This window comes from Simochromis diagramma, unplaced genomic scaffold (genome assembly GCF_900408965.1).
Source record: "Simochromis diagramma unplaced genomic scaffold, fSimDia1.1 OVJJ01000305.1, whole genome shotgun sequence".
Taxonomy (NCBI): domain Eukaryota; kingdom Metazoa; phylum Chordata; class Actinopteri; order Cichliformes; family Cichlidae; genus Simochromis; species Simochromis diagramma.
In genome coordinates this window covers 1,366,618-1,387,656 of record NW_024387169.1, presented here as the reverse complement: position 1 = coordinate 1,387,656, position 21,039 = coordinate 1,366,618, and the positions used below count along the sequence as shown (strand labels likewise).

At 38.3% G+C, this 21,039-nt stretch overlaps 1 protein-coding gene across 2 annotated transcripts; it reads left to right on the top strand.

The window, feature by feature from the left end:
* The first annotated feature begins 15,606 nt into the window (after window positions 1–15,606).
* nkx2.4a (NK2 homeobox 4a) lies at window positions 15,607–19,015 on the top strand. Of its 2 annotated transcripts, none has more exons than XM_040049015.1 (2): window positions 15,607–17,762; window positions 18,237–19,015. In XM_040049015.1, exons 1-2 carry the CDS (start codon window positions 17,393–17,395, stop codon window positions 18,917–18,919), a joined length of 1,053 nt encoding a protein of 350 aa, XP_039904949.1. In that variant the 5' UTR covers window positions 15,607–17,392; the 3' UTR covers window positions 18,920–19,015. The 2 variants fall into 2 exon arrangements, with proteins under 2 accessions (XP_039904949.1, XP_039904950.1); XM_040049016.1 differs by having other exon boundaries at window positions 15,612–17,762; window positions 18,264–19,015.
* The last annotated feature ends 2,024 nt before the right edge of the window (window positions 19,016–21,039 follow it).

Here is a 21,039-nt window from a genome sequence, read left to right as displayed (position 1 = left end):
CCTGTCACTTGGTGCCATTGTGATCCTTGCTGCACACGTTGTGTCCCATATGGGCAGCTGGGCTCGGAAAAGGAGAAAAGGATCTCTTACAAGCCCCAAATTGTATCAAGCTTTCAAATAAAGCATTGTTGTCTCTCAAAGAAAAACGAATTAAAAATTCGTGCTATATCTATTCTGGTCAAAAAAGAAGCCCCATTCACACATAACAGGGAGTCCTTCTTCCTTGATAGAGCTATGCCAACAACAGCCTTCTCATTTCTCTTTTCCCTCTATCCTCCCATTCTCCAACGTGAAAGGCCGATTATTGTCTGTCCAAAAAAGTGGCTCGTCAAGGCGCAAAAACTATTTTTAATTCTAGACAGTGTTCTTCCTTGTTTGCTGTGCGTGGGCCTGTTTCTAAAATGAACACATGGAAAAATATTTGACACTGTTTGGCCCCCGTCCTTTTTTAAGGACTTCCGTATCGAGCGTAAACTTGAGCTACTATTAATTAACAATTTACGGTTAGATTTCACAGCAGCTCTCCTGACTTTAAAGCCAGTGCCGTGCTGCTGTGCAATATACGGATGCAGAACAAATAATACACCTGACTAATAATTAAATGCTGAAGCTGCCATTTGCACTTTTATTTTGCTGTGATCTCTGGAAAATGCAGATGTTTTTCCGTGAGGACAAAAACTGGGTTTGTTGGCAGGTGTGTTGTGGACTTTTGCGCATGAAAGACCGGAACTGATCCCATTCAAGTGGTTTCTTTATTCATAAATTGCCTTTACATTTTCATATTTAACAATATGATATTTAACACTTTTTTCGGAACCATACAAATCTGCTTTCAGAAATTATGCTCACTTGCAAATATAAAGTGATTTAAACCAGCTGGAAGCTCCCTGCGCGTTCAGTCAGGCTCTGTCGTGTTTTCCACAAAACTGAAGTAAAACCTCAATAGTGTCTTCGTGGAAGCCTTTACGATAAACTTTTATGACGAACAGCATTCTCTTTGCACCCCCGTATTGCCATTAACGCACCAGAAAATTACACTACACCTCTATCCGCTCAGCAACAGGGTCAGATTTATCGGAAATTGCTTTTGGCTGCTTGAAGGGATAAAGCAGTACGATATTAAAACAAGCATCTTGGCGTGCAGCATAGTTCAACCTGCGTGGATAACTCTATTATATACCTTGGAATACAATACTTGAGGAAATATGCACTTGGGACACCGTGAATCTTCGTCATCCTGCCCATTTGAACCTCGACATGAATCATTTTTCTATCACGCACATCGCCAAATAAACGAGGATTTCAAAGCTATAATAAGCGGTGCTTTTCATTTAAAGGAAGCGATCTGGGTTTTATTGCCTTAAAGGAGATCCAGATTAGATTCGCCACAGTGCCGATATTAAAGAGAGAGGGGAGTGATGGAGGGAGGGAGAGGGGGGAGGCGGAGGAGAAAAAACGTTGCGCCAGGTTGCCACAAGATGGAAGCAGAGGTCTTCAGTTGGCGCCATGCAGCTCTTACCTGCAAATGTCGCCTTACTGCATCTAATTCCATCGCTACAAATTACTGCAGCTAAATCATATTCCAACTGCTGAAATAATGCGCCTTTTTTTCTCTTTAATGAACCAGCAAACTTGACTGTCTTTTAAGTGCATGATTGCGGTTTATGACATTGTTATGGATCTTGAGAGCATAATCATATCGCTCTTCAAAACAAACTAGGCTCGACGTAAACAGTCCACGGGCAATTAGCGCAGTTTCCATTTCACAGTCAGAGAGAGGGAACTGGCGGAGAAATAGTCTGCGTGTCTCCACGGTGTGGCGCAATTGGATAGGGGGAGAAACGGGGTGCAGCAGCTCGCAGATTAATTCACTCCAGTGAAAGTGAACAATGGGGGTGAAGTAAGGTTTACCAAAGAAAGTCTGAATCAATCATCGCCTTTTACAACAAAGAAGGCTGTGAGTCATAGCTGGTCACGCGTGTGAAAATCTAAATCTACACCGCTGTTACGTTTTGTGCCAGAAACGCAAAGGAGAGGTGTGTGTTTTTGTTTTTTAAAAAATAAAATCAAACAAAATAATAACTATCTACTTGGAGCATCAAATAAACTCAGAGAGGGCTGGATCTGTTTCCTTACAATCAAAGGAAAATAATGAAAATTAAGCATCATATTTGGTATCAAGAATCAAATCGTTAGCATTTTGGGTTTTTTACATGTGCATCACGTCCTGCAGTCACATAGACTTACTTTCCAAGCTGCAAAATGCCTGAACACATCCCTCCATGCAGAGAACTATGCAAAGCACTGCAAAATGGGTCAAATGACGTCAAAGTAAAAGCTACCATCTTTATGCACCTGCTCAGTTCAGCGTCAGTGAGCTTGCAACTGTAGGGGGCCTCATTGGGTTAGAAACGTTTCGCAGCAGGGGGTGCGGAGATGCTGAACACGGTGAAGGAGGGTTGAGGGGAGAGGAGATAAATTCTTAATCTGCTTGCATTGTGACCAGTTTTGACTTTGGAATAAAAACAGCGGTTTGAAACAAACACACACAGCGCTGAGAGCAGAAACATATCAAGACATCAACACTAGGGCTTCTTATGTTTGCTGTTTTGGTGTCAGCCGGTGGGCATGTGAAAGTAACACGGTCATATTCGAATCCACGAGCTGCATTCAAATTGGTGCTGTGTGTATTAGTGTAGGCGGCAGGCTGCTGTGTGAAGCAGACAAAGCCCACATGACACATATACAAGTTGACTCAGCGAGCGTCTGCAGAGTACTGTTCACATCAGCAGCCCATCTGCGTGAGAAGAGCCTGGAGAGGTGCGAGCTGCCTAACACAAACACCAGCATCTATGACTTACACAAGGAAGAAACCGGAGAGCTGAAGTTTTCTGTGGAGCTCAAAGGGGAATCCTTCCATCGTCTCCGAACAGCTCCAGCTTCTGTCACACTGTGTTTATCTATAAGATTAAATAAAACAGGATTGTCTTTGTCCACTTTAATTTGAACTGTACCCATTTAACAGTCAAGAGTAGTGCTTTTCTATGATACACTAAAAGCAAGTACACGCCTGCAGCGCTCTGTAACAAATCTATTTGATTCACAGCCGATGATAAGCTAAATTCATAAAAGGCTTGTCATTGTTCTCACTGAATGAAGTCACTATTTGTAGATGACTTATCTAATGTGTCTAATTAAAGGAATAATTGTGAAAAAGCATTTTAAGTTGCGCACAGTTTATTTTCTGGTATGAAAGATTTCTTGATGTTAAATTGGCACTCGTGTTTGAACTCCATTATTGGGGGAATATATGCTAAATATGAACACAGCTTGTGTTATTGCAATGACAAACTATATGCTTCTACCGTGAGCACATTAGGAGGGGTGTAACATATACTTACCATTACTTGTTTAGCTCATTATCATGTACACGTAAACATCATGGCATCCATTGGTTTAACAAGTGGACACCAGCTCTCCATGCTGCTTCTTACTCTGCAGCGCTTTGACTTGTTATTGCTTCTCCTTTCTTCCCCCCTGACTGCAGTTCTGTTGCACTATAAAATCTATTCGCTTGAGTTTCGTCATCCATGTAAGCCCACGGTCACAACCTTCACTTTACTTCTATAACAGGTTTTTTTTTTTTTTTTTTGGTGCTTTTTTCTTTCATATTTGTCTGCATTAGAGGTATGAAATGCCAAGACAGGAAATGTAAACACAGTGACGTTATTCGGAAATTTAATGATTTTAAGGAAAATCCAGTCATTGGATACGATCTCTAAGTAAACACTGGAAGACATCCGCATGTATTCAGTTTTCATTCTTGCCTCCACACGCAAGAGAAAACACGCCACGGTGTTTTGCCGTGGGAGACGCTGATCGTGCAGTTCTTTAAAAGTGGCAGGTCTGAGTTTAAAGTGCTGCAGATGACCAGCAGCCAGCTCAGAGTCATCTCACGGAAAAGGGGCGAGCGTCAAGGTTCTTGACTTTGCTGAATGTTGAGTTTAAGAAAACAGCAAAGAGATGAGGAGAGTGACAGGGTGAGTAGAGTGCTCAGAGACTAAAGTTTGGATTTTTCTTCTCAAATAATTTACTCAATCTAATCTACTCCACGAACCGATGTAAAATCCTATAATGTGTATGATGAATTAAATAAAGGACTGCAAAAAAAAATCACGTTGTTTTGTTAATTTTTGGTTTTTTCTGACGAGTGTGCTTAGGATCATAATGAAATGATGATAAGTGGGATACAAATTTAATTTACCTACCACGACATGGGTATTAAACGCAGATAGTGTATGTCATAATTTTTCTTAAAATGTTCCAAAGTATGAATCATTAAGTCATACTGTAGCAGCCAATGCCTCTGCTTCCATGAGAGACAATTACAAAAAAAAGGTTGTTGAGTGCCATTAACAACTAAATGTGTCTCAAGCAGCAATGTTTAATTCAGCCTTCTCCAGCCCTCACTGATGGGCAAGCTCTGATGCATTACTGAAAAAATAGATATAAAATCATTCATCCATCATTTTTAGCTGGTGTAAAGTGTAAGGGCAAAGGTCAGGGAATACGGTGATTATTAGTTTTATACAATGACCTGCGAGATCAACTGAGATTCTTGAGCCTGCCATTTTAAATATGTAGTCACACCACCTTATTCTAATGGAAAAGATGTTTAACAGTCGAGCGCTGGAGCAAATATTTCTTCATCTTTTATCAACTTAACTTTTTAAATCGACCTAGTAGCTCTGATGCTGTGGTATTAATGCACTGTACAAGTGAAGGGGCGTTAAGCCCTTTGCAGAAGAAGCAGGAAAAGTAGATGATTCAAGTTTCAGTGTCTATAGTATGAGTGGACTGTTCATGCACCCCTTTGGTTTGCCAACAGTGTCTTTTTTTTCTTTCTTTTCTTTTCTTTTCTTAAAAAAAACAAAAAACAAAAAAAATAAGACTTAATTTCACACCAGGTGACTTTTTCTACACATTATATCCAAATGATCCAGAGTCCTTAATTTGTAAATTAAGGCAACATCATTCACAGTCTGTGTACCTGTGCAATGCCTGTGGGACAATGCAAATATGACACGTTACCTTTTTGTTTCAGATATGCTGTAATTAATGATTAATTAGATGAGCTGATCTACATGCCCAAATAAATATGCAATAAAAATACGATAAAGATAGGCACTCTTATTTGGACTTGAAACCATTTCATAGCACCTGCAGGTAAAATTCAACCCACTGTGAATGATAATGTTCAGAGCCGACTAAGCTCAAAGTCGACTCTCTCTTGCATCTCTGAGTTCTATTAAAAGTTGTGCTGCTGTGTTATGATATGCAAATCACCATATGGTCTTATTTCCCTTTGTCTTCTCTTTCTCAATGTTCCACCTCAGGACTTGAATTGTCTTGTATAAAACCCACAGTCCGCTGCAGTCAGGTGGGCTGGATGGGGGACAGCGCCAACAATCAGGTTCCCAGAGTTGAGTGTTTATGCCTTTCACTTAATGGATTGTCTCACCTTCTTCAGAGGATGAACATGAGGTGCTTGAGATGCCAGCACTGCAAATGGATCCTGGGCCTTTGAGGCTGATAACGACCGGCCGTCATCTGTTTCAGACATGCTTCAATCAGCAGGCGTGATGATCAAAGAGCAGCAATGTAGCAGCAGTGTGTTTTACCAATTCAAATCATCTAATTAACTTCCTGTTTAAAGAGGATGTAAAATATGTGTAGCAGGATGTGCCTATCATGTGTTTGTGCACTTGTGCTCTGTGGTGAATTTTTAATGTGTTTCATGGCTCTCTGCAATAGATGGAAAATAAAAGTTTCTCTATGATATTTCCTTTTGCACTGCCTGACTTCATTATACAACGTATCACATCGCGTGCTCTTTGAAATGTATGAGAATGAAGCAATAACCTTCAACGTATTCATCTGTTGTAGTCATTAATGCATAGATCCTCCTGCCAAACAGCATGGGTGCCACAAACGTCACAAGCATGGCCACAAACTGCTGAAGAACTCTAACACTAGCATGGTGATGCAGAAAAATCCCTCTATACAAGCTCATCAAATATATAATTATTTACATCTCGGGGGACAAATTCATTATTATGAATTTGCATTTTTTTATTTATGCATAAAACTCTTTTTTTTAACTCGTAATGTGGTCCAAATCCAACTGCAAAAGTTTAATTTGTCTGATTTTTTTTGTTTGTTTTCGGCTCCATTCATGCTCCACGTTTCTAAACGACATCAGCACCCTCAACCCTGCAGGTTCCTCAGATCCTCTGCAGTCCAGTGTCCTTTTTCCTTTACTCAGAGGAAAAGAAAAGAGGCAGCTACATTTAACTTTCAGGTCGTCAAGTGTTCCATTTCTTTTTGAAACCAACACTGTACATATGAAATGTTATTTATTATGTATTTGTATCTGTTCTTCCCATCAAAGTTTGCTTTAAATGTGACCTGTACAGACAATTACCCAAAATTTATTTAAATAAATGTTATTATTGCATTTGCTTTGATATTTGAATTTTATTGGTTTTACTAAATGACAAACTTGTACCTCATTTGTGCATCATTCATATTGATTCAGAAGAAAAAAATGACCAAATATCTGATATCATGCAGCACAACAGTAAATCACATACTGCATATCTGTAAACAATATATTTATGTATCTATATATTTTACTAATTTTATGTTTGTATATGTTGTATTTCATTTCATGGGGAAATAGCATCCTGTTTGCAGTGCACACAGAGAGAAAGAGAGAGACAGGCTATTGTGTAGACTGTTATATAACTGAAGCAGTGGGATGTGTTCAGGGTAAAACTTTGAGGAAGGCTGTATGTTCAGTTTAACACACTTTGTAAATGCTTCAGTTACAAGAGTTAATAGTTTCACAGACAGTGTTACTGTTAGTGTTCAAGTGTTTAGAAAAGTAAATAATAATCTATTTCTGGTGCTAACGCATTATTTTTGCCTAAAATCTTATGTATAAAGTGTATAAAATCTCCACTAATAAATGAAAGGCACAGTCACAGTGCTGATTTCTGTGCCTTCTACAGAAGCAGAGTTCTGGTTCGTGATGACAACTCTTATGTTTATTAATCTTCAGTTATCTGAGATGCAAAAAAGTTTAAAACAGAGAGAGGTTTAATACTTTAGTGTAATTTGATTGGATGAAGAATATGAAGAATAGTGGTAAATGTGGCAGAAGGATGAACTGAAGGACACATGAAGCGCACGCATGGAAAAGTTGAAAACATCAAAGCACATTTATTTTATTGTAAGGTGCACACAATGAGTCAGGAACACTTAAGAAACAATGTAACCACGCCCTCAGCATTTTAGACTGAGGTACTCTTGAGCAAGACAAGCACAGAACTCTGAGGCATGATCTGTTAGCTCTCGATTATTATCCAGGTAACTGCAGAAATGTTGCTGCGGGATTCTTTTTAAAGTTGTGTCTGAGTGAGTGCAGCGTTTTAATAATGTTTATTCACTTTCACTCAATTCACAAAAGCTTAGAAGAACTTTTGCATTTTTACAAAAAGGTACGTTTATTAAAAGTCCAAAATGAGATGATGTGCGTGTTGTCAAACACTTTCATCTATGAATGTGTGTGATATTATTAACCCTGCTAACTTAAACAATACTTTCATAATACGGTTTTTAAAAAGTGTATGAACTGAATCCAGCAGAGAGGTCCATTGAAGCAGGTTCTGTTTGCAGTGGTCAGTCTTACTGATCAGGTAAAAATCTCTTCTTAGTTTCTGTAACTGGGAAAAATCCACCGCCTGCAGAGTATATATGATGTTTCATCTGTGAGCAGACAGACGCCAGAAATAGTTTCTTTAACATGGTTCACTTTCCATTTGATGGTTGCTCCTGTATTATTAAATTAGCTTCACATGCAGAGCACTGAACTGCATTCAGAGACACTTTTTTTAAAGAGAAAGCTTTCAAGGTCTCTTTTTGGAGCTCAGGAATGTTTGTTCATCAGTATCAGTGATGACTGGAGCAACAATTTATTGGATAACCAAAGAGACATTTTACAGTTACTTAAAAACGCAGAACTGTTTTTGGCAGTTCACTTTTTGACTTGCCATCATGACGCTCATCTGTTCCTGTTTAGATTCATAATGGTGGCGACAGAGCAGCAGCATGGGAGTTTAAGAAAGGAGTATTTGAATGCAGTCAGTAACAGCATGTGTCCTCTCTTCATGTGAGTTACTGAACTTTTTTACAGCAAGAAGGCCTGATGTATTTTTATAGCAATAATGCCGATGCAGCGACTCCACACGCAGACTGAGGCTCTTGTTTACCTCAAAATATGAAATACTGAGAATCCATTTTACTTCCAATTCATTTGCAGATCAGAAAGCTGACATATTACAAGTCTTCACATTCCTTGGGATTATTTAAAAAGGCATATTAAACATATATAATCTCATTCCATCATTAAATATGTTGCTGACAAGATGTTAGCAACATAATAGTAATTTAAAAATTAGTTTTACTCCTAATGGCCATGTGTAATATATCTAGGCCTGCTTTTAAACAAGTGGTCACATCCATGTAATTTACATGCAGTGTTCTGCATTTCTGCAGTGTAGTGAACGTCAATAAATCAAGTAAAAGCTGTGAGAGGTGAGCTGTGGCAGGCGGCTGAAGGGTGTTTTGTGTGTTTTCCTGTCGAGTGAGCAGCAGCAGTAGTCATCCGAGCTGAGGAATCTTTTTATGACTCCTGCACTCATGGCTGGAGGGAAGAGAGAGGACGAACCGTCTGCAGCGTTTTAGCACACAATTTCCTGATGGTTTCAGAGAAGAGGCCAGCCAAGCATTTCAAGTGGCGGAGCAGCAAGAGGGCAGTATTGCAGAGGAGAGCAGGTAGTGTAATGATCAGGTAGACAAGATGACATCGAGCGTCCTCAGAGACGGTCAGACACATTGAGTTCATATCCTTCCAGGCAAAAAGAACCACTGAAACAGGACGAGACAAAACCAACAAACAAGAGAGCCGTTAACCACGAGAGGACTTGTTATTACTGTACAGCAGCACAAAGTCAGCGCAGTCTCTGTGCAACACATACAGGAGCACAAACACCGAATACACATGAACTGTTGGCAATAATAAACTGGTATTTGCAGCATGTGTGTAATAGCATGCATTTCTGAGTAGTCACCAACAAAATGGACAAACAACTTCACAATAAAATAAACTATCTTTACGAAGTGCACATGTGCACAACTCATAAAATAGTTATTGCAATCTCTGTCTGCATCTCCTGGGATGAGATCTGATAATAAATGCCAAAGCATAATAATATCTGCACATGTATGTGACTATTAGTTTCTGATGAATTATTTTAGAGTTGTTTTTTGAACTGCATCCCAATAAATCACAGTTTATGGTGCAAATTCTTGCAGGGTTCATATTGTGTGGCAAGCCTTGTTTCACAGTTTGTGATGATCTGCTGTTGATTTATAAAAATCTGCCAGACGTAACAGGTAATTTAACAACTTCTAAATGATTCTCATGCATTGACAACATGATTAAATCCAGTGGAGTATAAACAGTTTTGTCATCACTAACTTCAGCTCTAAACAAACTGTCCAAACTTTAATGAATCGACTAAGGAAAAAGTGTCAAAGGTGCACTTTGACTCACAGGTATGTAGATTTTTAAAAGCTATATTATTATTTTATATTACACTTCTCATTAAACATGTTTAATTTAAAAATAAATGTTATTCACAGAATAAGGCTGATTTTAAAAGTGTCAACACTCTTTGGTCATTTTCTGCGTTTTAATATCTTTTAAGCAACCAGCGAGTTTGCTACAGATCACAGCCTGACACAGTGCTGAGATAATAAACCAGCATCTTAATCTGAATCTGAATTTGAATTAGCTGAAGTGGATGTTTGGTTAAATAAAAACTGTCCTTAACATGTGGACAATCTGACATTTTCTTTCTGTAGTTCCTCAGAAGAGCACTAAAGAATTATAGAGAGACTGAAAGATATTTCACTGTTGCATGTTGTTGTTATAGACGGGTGTATTTTGGCCTGAATTTGATCGTTTTGCACAGGTTTTACTCTCTTGCTATGATTCAAGCTGAAACCCATGTCACACTTTTTACATTTATGTCAGAGGTACTTTTTATAGTAACTTTCCTCTGGTTTCTTTAAAGTTTCTTTAAAGTTAACTTCCTCCTTCTAAAATAACTGCCTGGTGATTGGTAGAGCACTCCTTGATTCACTTGATTTGCTGCACAAAGTCAATATGGGAAAATATCAACCATTCTAATAGACACACAACACACAAAATGTGTAATGATATAACAGATGTACTGTGTGAATAATGGTTTAAGACATTAAAAAAAGGATAATCCATTTATAAATAATCCGTTTTTTTGTAAACGAGGCAGGACAGAAAATGACTGGTTATTTATTCAAAAAGCTACTTACTATGAATAAATACTTCTAAGGGGAATAAGGATATTGTTTTTTCTTTTGGACAAATTCAAACCACACAAAGCAAAATTTAAATGAAATAAACCCGTAAAAATAGATTTTATTTCCAAAAACAAAAATTTATTCTTTGTAAAGAATAAATTTCTGAAAATGTGCTGGATACAGATACATACACTGCAACTGTACATTTGTAGTAGTGTAAAAGTATATAGTAGTATATTCCTTATTTGTATATGTTATATATAATTTGTTATGCATTTTTCTATAAGATACAAATAGCTATATTTTTATTTATTTTTTACGATGCCATTTTTAAAAAAATAAATTCTGCATACAGTCTTCTACCTTTTCAGGATTACAGCTACCTGGCATTCCCATCCAGCATACAGCGTTTTATTCAGACAGTGCTCAGTAAAAAACGAATAGAAATTAGAGTTTTAATCCTTTGACACTTTGCAGGAAAACTGGACTTTGACTTCATATTTTAAATTGCAGCACATGGTGCATTCTTGTAACTGTCAGGATCAATACATTCACAATTTGAAGTAGTTTTGCGACGTGTTTATGTGGATTCATCTAAATAATGGTAGGCTGTCAGGTGGCCTACTGGATAAAAGCATCCCAAAGTGGGGACAAACAGACAGGTAAAAATGCCACATTGATATGCAGCTTCTGCTCACATTTCCATTGTTGAGTTGTGAGGCCATTTAAAAAGTTTCCGTCTCCACATTCAGCTCTCAAAGTGTTTTCAAACTTTTGATTAGAAGATACATCTCTTGACTGTTAATGTGAAAATAAGCCGAATAAATGAATTCCTGGCATAAATGGACATCAGGAAACACTTGATGCAAATTGCAGCTATTTGCATGCATTTCAGGTGCAAAACCATGTTTGATCATTATTATTATTATTATTATTTATTTTACAGCACTTTTTTTATTCAGAGGTAAAATATATTTATATATCTAACTTTATACTGTTTCTACATTAACAAAGCTTTCTTTTGGGGGGGGGGAAAGAAGTGCACTTAAATGTTTGAACAATGTTTTGAAGCTTCTTCCAAAATCCAAAAATTATCTAAATTATTATATTATTTTAACTTTATGCAGCCTGTAATGACTAAAGCAGACATGATTGTAAATCTGAACAGCCTCTTGATTTATTAAGAACAAAAAAATGCAAATTTGGCTCAAGAAAATGAAAACAGAAAAGAAAAGTCAAAGCAGAACCTTGCAAACACTTACATGTCACTGGAAAATGCCAAAAATCCAAAAATTATCTTCTACCTTATAATTCTAAGAATCCTCAGTACTTGAACTATGTCTAAATATTGTTATGTAAAACACGTAAAACGGGGATCCACTTCAAATTAAACTACAAAATTACATTTCAGGACATCAAACAGATTTCATCTTATCACAATAATTGAATGCAAGGGCAACCAGATACAGGAGAAGGACTGGCAGATCCATTTTGCCATATGAGTAACTGGGTGACAAATCCAGAGTGAGCCACAGTTGAGTCACAACTATACTCTCTAACAGCTTTGTTTACCTGCCCTTACTGCTGCCACAATTAATGCAGCAGAGAAGTGGACGAACCAGGTACCCTTGGAACCAAGCACCCAGTCCAAGTACACTATCTGCTTTGTTCTGCCATGCATTTGGTAGTCTGCACTGATCTGCTGCTGTGGTTTTTAATTGTTGCTACAAAAGAGAGCAGCTATGCTAAAATATCGCCACTCAAAACAGTGCAGAGGACAGTGGCACTCACAGAACTCGGAGGACCTAAAATTTCAGGGAGCTAACTCAGTTTCAAACATGGAAGGGCACAATTTGTTGTCTCTTTCTCCTTTGTTGTTGTTGTTATTGTTGTTTTGTTTTTCAAATCTCAAATAAAGTGACTGGTCATAGTTACAGTTACAGGATTTATTAAGTCATGTGTGTATAAATTCTATGCATAAAAATATGATCTATAAAGTTAATCTCACCAGTCATTCTTTAAAACTCATCATGACATGATTAATGGATCACTGACAGCCTGTCCACGCTTTGCAGTGCCACTGTAGCTTAACGAACCTTAATTAAGGTTGTTATATGCCTTGCTAGTCTTCAGCTTCAGTTTGAAAACTGGAATCACAATCACTTGTTGTCATAAATGTGTACTACAAGGTACAATTTTTATACTACTTTTAATTTCCTATCTGATTAGTTTAGCATATGGTTCAATAATTAAAAAAAATTGTGCCAACAATATCTCACTGATGTGAAGGTAATTTTTTTGCAATGAGTGTTCTTGAGTGAAATGGTGTGCTCAACACATCTTTGACTTAACTTTCCACTCACATTGATGATTTTATTACATCGATGTGATATTAGAAGAGTTTAACATTTTTGTAAAAAAGCAGAAAGAAACTGTTTGGGTTTTTTTGTTTGGGGGGGGGGGGGGGTTCTATGGCATGGAAATTAAAAGAATATGTCCTCTTTCAGGCAACATAGAAAAGAATTTAACACAATTCAGTATCTTAATTTGCTTCCAAAAACAAGAAGGAACATTCAGTTTTCTACCACCAGCATAGCTACATATCCCACATGCTGTTATCCCCCAGCTGCAGCACATAATCCAGTCTGATTGGCCTTTACTGCAACTTTATCAACTTAACGAAAAGCTGTATTGTAATACTTTAAGAATAACTTCTAAACGTTAATCCTATTACAGTATGTTAAATTCTTCTTTCCTCCATTTTCCACAGCTGTCAGATTATGGTCAGTGCCCATTAAAGCCCATATTCTGTTTTTGGCACCCTATTAGCATCATTTCGTCCATCAAGCGACATTAATTGTGAATGAATGCAAACTCCTGCAGAAGAATACGGTCTTCAAGAGGTCTGTCACATACTTTCTCCACTTGGGAGGACCTTTAACCTACTTAGCTGAGGAACCGGACCGTTTCAAGTAGTGCAGCTGAAAGATATGCACCTGCCCGCTTTTTACTCTCACACTGCTCTGCGATTTAAGAGGAGAGAAAGTATTTGATCTAAATGGTACTACACTGACTGCAGGTGTGGAATTTCCTCCACAAATCTCAGCAAAAATTCACCCTCTGGGCCGGGCAGTATAGAGATGCGCTTTACATGAAGAAAAACTGATTAGAGATGTTGTAAGACTGGTGCGTTTAATACCAGTATTTGTGTTTATTTTGCGCCATGCTCTAATATACGAGCCTTTTTGATTCCATGCGCACGAATATCCAAATACAAATATCAGTAATCTGGAAGAAAAGCTGTACATAAGATCCCCCACCTCCCTCCAGTATCCTTCAATTTACAGATGTAATAAATATCGTGGTGTTGTTTGACTGTTAAAGAATACTTGCTGCTTTCTTCTTTTTCTTTTCGTTGACAAACCCTGACATGAATTTATAAATCCCTGGCTTCTTTTCCGTTAGAATATACTCATGTTTGAACTTAAATTTAAAAATAAGGATCCCAGTCTACAAGGTTCGGTGTGTATTTTCAGGTTTTCCTACTTCTTCTTCTTCTTTGTAAACTCGCCACACCAAAATGCGTCGTTTTGCAAATCCACCTTTTTCTTAACATACCCAAGAAGCTCTGTTTTCTTTTAACTAGAGGCCGGTGTACTCACAACGAAATCTAAACGAAAACACTAGAAATCCAAGGAAGATGTCCCAGACAATCGAAAGAGAGATTCACGGTTCGCGCGTAAATTACGCACAGAAAAATTTACCCAGATAAATGATTCCCGTAGCTTAGATAACATTACAATAACGGCACACGTTTGTTTCCACTTTTCAAAAATCACCCAAACAAAGAAGAAGATGAGAAGTAAGAGAAACTGGAAACCACTTTTAGTGTGATTAATTTCACTCGTATTATTTTACAGATAGAAGTGGGAAATGTGAGGGGTTGTGGGAGCTGCAAGACGAAATTGTTTTCGTGTTTTCTGCACTTTGTGCTCGGCCGGTGCGTGGTTGAGGTGACAGGTCAGGACCCTGGCCCTCTAGCCATCTCTCCACATCTCTCAGGGTATTGAACTAGCATCGAAGAGATGGAGAAAAGCACTTCAGTAACCAGGCGCTTGAATCCATCTGCTGTGCTGAGCTGATGGAGGCGAAGGTATTGAGCAAAAGGCTATCTGTAGGATACAAACTACATAAATGGGTTGTTATTAGGTTCTCATTAACAACACTTAAATGTTCCGATAAAAGCGTAGATATAGAGAGAAAATTGGTTAGAATGTTGTTATAGAAAGTCGCCGCTGTTTATCTGAACACCGCGGTTTGCGCCAGTAATCTCTATCATTAATGAACACAATTTAAGAGATCATTTAGTCCCTGGTGGCAAGCACGCTGATGCCTATAGAATATTATGTAACATACTTCTGTTTGTCTTCAGGAATAAAGTCACAGAAGCATGTGAACTGATTTGCTCTGTGACTTAGTGAGAAAGCTTAACGTCTTCTTTAAGGAAAAATGTATTCCATAGACACTAACTAGCTTCCCATTTGGAATTTTGGGAATAAAAAAGCAGTAATCTTCGCCATAGTGCCAACAATTTATTGATTGTATTTCTTGTGATGGAAAGAATCAATGTGGGCTGATTTATATGAATAATTCCCCGATGCTTTTTCATAACGCATCGTACCCGTTTGCTTGACTAAGCAGACAAGCGAAACTAAGCACGAGACAAAAATTATTGCTAAACATAGTTTGAAAAGTGGAGAATATTTTAAATCGTTTTCTCTTTGTTCGTCTTAGATTTGTGAACCAACCTTGGGTGGGCCTTCTTCACGAGTCCCGGCGCGTTCCTTTATATGGCTCCGGTTGCATTTTCCGCATCATCTCCACAGGATGTAAAAGTTAACTAGGACTGAAAACTATATAAATATGAACTATAAGCGCCTATAAGAGTTGCATGCAGCCAACCAGCTCCACATTTTTATGGGATCCTAATGTGGAGGGTTTGTGGACCGGGGTCCTGCTCTCTGACTCAGTAATCCACAAGGTTGAGAGGTTTGCCTCATTTACATAATGTTAGAGGTCTGGGCCGAGGCCTACTTTTCTTTTCTACTTGAAAAGACACCATGCTGCCGTTCCCAAAAGAGTGGAAAAGGCTCACAGACGTCTGGACAAGCATAGGTGTATTTTCAGGTAGGAAATATTACTCTAAAAAAGGCTAATTTACCCTAATTTATGTTCTAATAGAAATAGCTTTTCGGGAGATTCTTTATTTTACACGGGTTAGACCGCTTTCTTTTCAAACGCCATTTTTTCTTTTCTTTTTGTCTTCAGTGTCTTTCTGACAACTCCAGCTGACTTTGGAAAAAGCACGCACTGTTTTGTTTTCCTGAAGAACAATAAAGCCCAGCCACTTCACATTAAATCCGCCGCGGAGTGCGGGCATCTGGGGGGAAAGAAAAATAAGAAATCCGGCTTCTGAAATAGGAAAAAATGAATGATTACAATCAGCCTATCAACTTAACCGGAGATTGCTGTTCTTGATATTTCTCTATAATTGATGGCTGACCATGTCACATCTTCATTTACTCAATTAGGGTAGGTAGCTACTTGCTGCCATGCCATGGCAAATTACATTAGTGGCTTCATGCAGACGAGTGGTTCCTTCCTACAATAATGAAGACAGCGACACATTTCACGTCTGGAAAATAACCTCCGAGCAGAGCACCTGTTCCCATTGTTGTCTGCGGTATTATGGTGATGATAAAGTTAAAAAAAATTCAGAGGAAACATTATCATTGTTATGAGAACATATTTTCCAAGAGGAATGGTAGCGGCAAGTCTTTATTACTGAGTAGTTATCAGATATAGGCGTCATAAATCAGTTTAGAAATAAATGACAAATTGAGAAGTTTTTATTAACCACTGTTCGCCGTTTCTAGCGGCTCTTTTCTCATTTGACCCTCTTGTTTTGTTCCTCTTCCTCTTATTCTTCCCCTGGCGCCAGTCAGTTTGCTCAGAGATTACAATGTCAGGTCAAGACTGCAAAGTGTCGTTAATGCATGTTGACCAGACTCGAGGGTTTGAGGCTTAAAATAGTGCACCAAGTCTAATATAATTGTAGATGCCTAAGAAGTATAGGTTAAAAAAAAAAAAAAAAAGTAATTTCCTGCCTTTTGATCCTAAATTAGGTTATATGGAGTCGGATGCTGTATGATTAGTTTCGGAAAAATATAATTTACAAATTCGTTTATGTCTTTTGCTGTGTGAGTGCTGTGTAATGGCAAAGAGTTTTGGACCCATACTGCATTTTTCAACATATTTTTCTTTCTTTTCTTTTTTTTCTTTTTGAGCTTATTTGGACTTGTTCCTCTCCGCTGGGGTAAAATGATGCTCAAGAAGCATAAACGAGCTGGTCATACAACTTCATTGTGACTCTTTGATGATACTCGGTGGCCCTTATGTCTGTTCAAAGTGCTCTCAAAGTTTCTAGAAAGAGTGGAATTCCCTACTGACGCAAAATAGTCATATGTGGTCAGATCAGCTGATGTGCGGAACATAATGGGATATTCTCACCTGTATGTAGCTGCTGCAAACACAGAATCGTGAGTATGTGTCGTAGTTTTATTCGCGTATACAAGTTAATACAAAGCAAAGTGTGTTTTCATGAATTATTTCCCTAAAATGTCAATGACTATTGTTTGCTGGTTTAGGAGTTTTGCTCCGCCCCCTGTGTTTGTCGTAAACCTGGCTCCTGGCTCCAATAAACCCGGGCTAAGAGCGCCCTGGGCTCGCCTCCTTCTCCAAGGCGATCAATAGGATCTCAGGCGCACTACAAGCACTCTCTTACGTAGACATCCACCAAGGAGAGAGCCGATACAACAACACGGTTGATCTGCTCAAACACAAAAATCTACCTGCTTTCTGAATCATGTCGTTGAGCCCAAAGCACACAACGCCTTTTTCAGTGACAGATATTTTGAGTCCAATCGAGGAGACCTACAAGAAGTTTAGTGGCATGGACGGCGCAGGGAACCTAACCTCTCCACTGGGAGCCTACCGACAGCCTCAGGTGTCTCAGACCGGCATGCAACAGCACTCCATGGGCCATAACGCCACGGTGGCCACCACTTACCACATGCCGCACAGCGTCTCCCAGTTCTCCCACAGCGCAATGGGAGGATACTGCAATGGAAGCATTGGCAACATGGGAGATCTTCCGTCGTACCAGGAAAGCATGCGGAATAGTGCAGCAGCAACAGGGTGGTACAGCGCCAACCCTGATCCAAGATACTCCACAAGTAAGTTCGATTCTCCTTTTATCAACACTTTTCACACTTTTTTTAATCTTCGTAAAACCACAAATGAATTTTGAGAGTGACCGTTAAAAACGCACACGACTAACCTGTAGTTTCTTTTTGTTTGTTTTTTATATGTTAATTTAAAAATGATATATATTGTCCGCTATTTTACAAAATATCTTATTTTAAATGACTGTTTATGCTGATGAAAACCGAAAAGGAGATCATTCTTTGGCTCAGTCTGACTCGACTTTTTTTAAATTTTGGAATAAGAAACAATTTTAAAGCAATAATTTGATAATTTATTATTATTATTATTATTATTATTATTATTATTATTATTATTATTATTATATGTTTTTGTTTGTTTATATTTTCCAACTTCAACCAATAATCAATAAAGACTACTTCAGGCGAAATAGTGTTCTCCTCTTCTGTTTATTGAACGCATGTATATGTATGTATATTTTTAAGTTTCTAGATTCATGGGACCTTCCACAGGTATGAACATGACCGGCATGGGGAGTCTCACAGGAATGGCGGACGCCACCAAAGCCATGCCGGCTCTCCACGCTGCGCCCAGGAGGAAACGGCGCGTCCTGTTCTCACAGGCTCAGGTCTACGAGCTCGAGAGGAGGTTTAAGCAACAGAAATACCTGTCTGCGCCTGAAAGGGAGCACCTGGCCAGTATGATACACCTGACGCCGACTCAGGTGAAGATCTGGTTTCAGAATCACCGGTACAAGATGAAGCGCCAGGCCAAGGACAAGGCAGCGCAACAGATGCAGCAACAGGACGGTTCTCTGTGCCAACAGCAGGCGCAGTCCCCCAGGCGCGTAGCGGTGCCTGTTCTGGTGAAGGACGGTAAACCGTGCCAGAACGGCTCAAATACGCCAACGCCGAACCAGCAGCAGGTACAACAGAACCAACAGCAAAGCCAACAACAGAGCGGAGCAGGAGTCGTGCTCGCATCCTCCACCAACAGCCTCAGCCAGCATCAAAGCCAGCAGCAGGTGAACACTTTGGAGCTGGAAGAGATGTCGCCCAGCCCTCCCTCGCTGCACAGCCAGCTGAACATGGCACAGATAGACACATCTGCTGTAGATTACACCAGTAACATGGTCAGCTCAAACCTCCTGTACGGCAGAACGTGGTAGGACCTAATACAGTACTGTCACTTTCCACTTTTTCTATGTGAACCTGCGGATGAGCCCATGCAAAACAAAACACTGCAATACATACATATATATATATATATATATATATATATATATATATATATATATATATATATATATATATATATATATACACACACACATATATATATATATATATATATATATATATATATATTCTCGCTGAGGGCTTAAAATGGGGCCCTTTGGCTTTGGAGGGTGTTGAAGTGGGCAAGGGGCGCACAGAGGCGCACCAGCTGATCAGGGCACATTTTCTTGACATCTCTGACAGGGGAGTCTATTTTTGAACTTTGCAGAAATGGCCGCCCTTCAAAGCAATTATGTCGTTTCTGGACCTTTTGTAATCCATGTTTTGGACCTTCCTCATGATGTTTTAAACGTAGTCTATGTTGGTGAAACAAAAAGGAATGCTGCTTCACTTGAGTTTGGACTGGGGGAGAGGTGGGATCAGGTTCGAAGTACACTAAGCCACCACTCCTTATTTGCGGTGATAACCTGGTATTTTATCATATTAATATTGTAAACTAATGTATTCATTTAGACTTATTGAATAAAGTAGGGACTTGTATATTTGGCTAACACACAAGAATGCGTTTAACTGTATAATAATCGTTATTGCGTCCACTTTTATGTTTTCTTTATTCTTTTGTAAGTTAAAAAGGAACAAATGCGTGATGGCTGCTGTATATGTTTCAAAACCAATTGAACGTTAACAATAAATAACTTGAAGTGTGAGAGCTATTCCTGAACAAGTAATTTTTTAAAAGGCATCTGTTTTGGAGTGCATTTTCATTATGTTGTGATTGAGACCAAATTGAGCTGGAAAGCAAGGTCGATGAGGGAGCCAGCATTGTTCAGGTGACATTTTGGAGGGCTGCCTTTCATGGGAAATGTCTGCAAGAGTCTAAGACCGGGAAATCACCCTTTTTTTTAAAAAAAAACAAAAAAAAAACACTATCACTTTTTAGCAGCCTCGATATTGGGATTAATTCATGCTTCACTACATTAATAGATATTTTTTTCTTTCCTTTAAATCAACTAAACAATTCAATCATATTGATCTTAATCTTTTTAATAGGCCCAGACGTTGGTTTTGCGCTGTGCAATTGGCCAATTTTACTGTGAATGCATGCGTCTGTGGAATGCACAATGATCACCAATTATTGGAAATGGGAATCTTATAAATAGTAGGTATAGTATGTAAAAGAACGAGATGCATGCTCCACATTATTATTATGTGACCTCAGAGTTAATGACACTAATCACAGAACAGCTATTATTATTATTATTATTATTATTATTATTATTATTATTATTATTATTATCACAATAAACATTTGTATCATCGTTGTAAAATCAAATAGGAACAATTATATTATTAATTTTGTTATATTTTATATTTTTTTAATGAATTAATGTTGTTTTTTTTAATTATTCAAAACTGAAAAAAGAAGTCCAAATTATGTTTTATTAGTAAATGTAATTTAATTATAAATGGGGGGCTGTGTTGTAATCCGTAAAGTTTTAGGAATCATTTTGACGACTCACAGAAAGTATGACGAGGATATTTCTCTATTAGCTAAATTATTGACCGTTATTATTTAGAGTTAAATGTCCTTTATTTGCCGTTAATTTTCTTTTATAAACCCACCTTTTCTCTGTAAAGCACAGGACCAGAAAGGTAACATGAATCTAAATATAGATAAAGAGCTAATACAGACACTGGGTCTTGCTCTGTATTTACTTTTACTTGATTAATGAAATAACACTGATATATCCACTTATTTATTTCTAAAGCGCTGAACGACACTGTAAACATATTCAGTACTTAGTGTTATTCACACACACACTCACGTTTGCAAGGACTGGCCCTGTTCTGTTTAATCTCTGTCGAAGGTGAATGATTTGTGCAAACAAATTCCAAAGTTTTTAAGGTCATCACTTAGCGTCGTTGTCGGTTCCCCTTTGCTTCTGTCCTCCAAAAGCTTTTTCCACACCAGCAGCGGCTGATAATAGAAAGTAACATTTCATTTCCTGTGGTCATTTAAACACGTTCAGAAATTACTTCTCAATCCCCT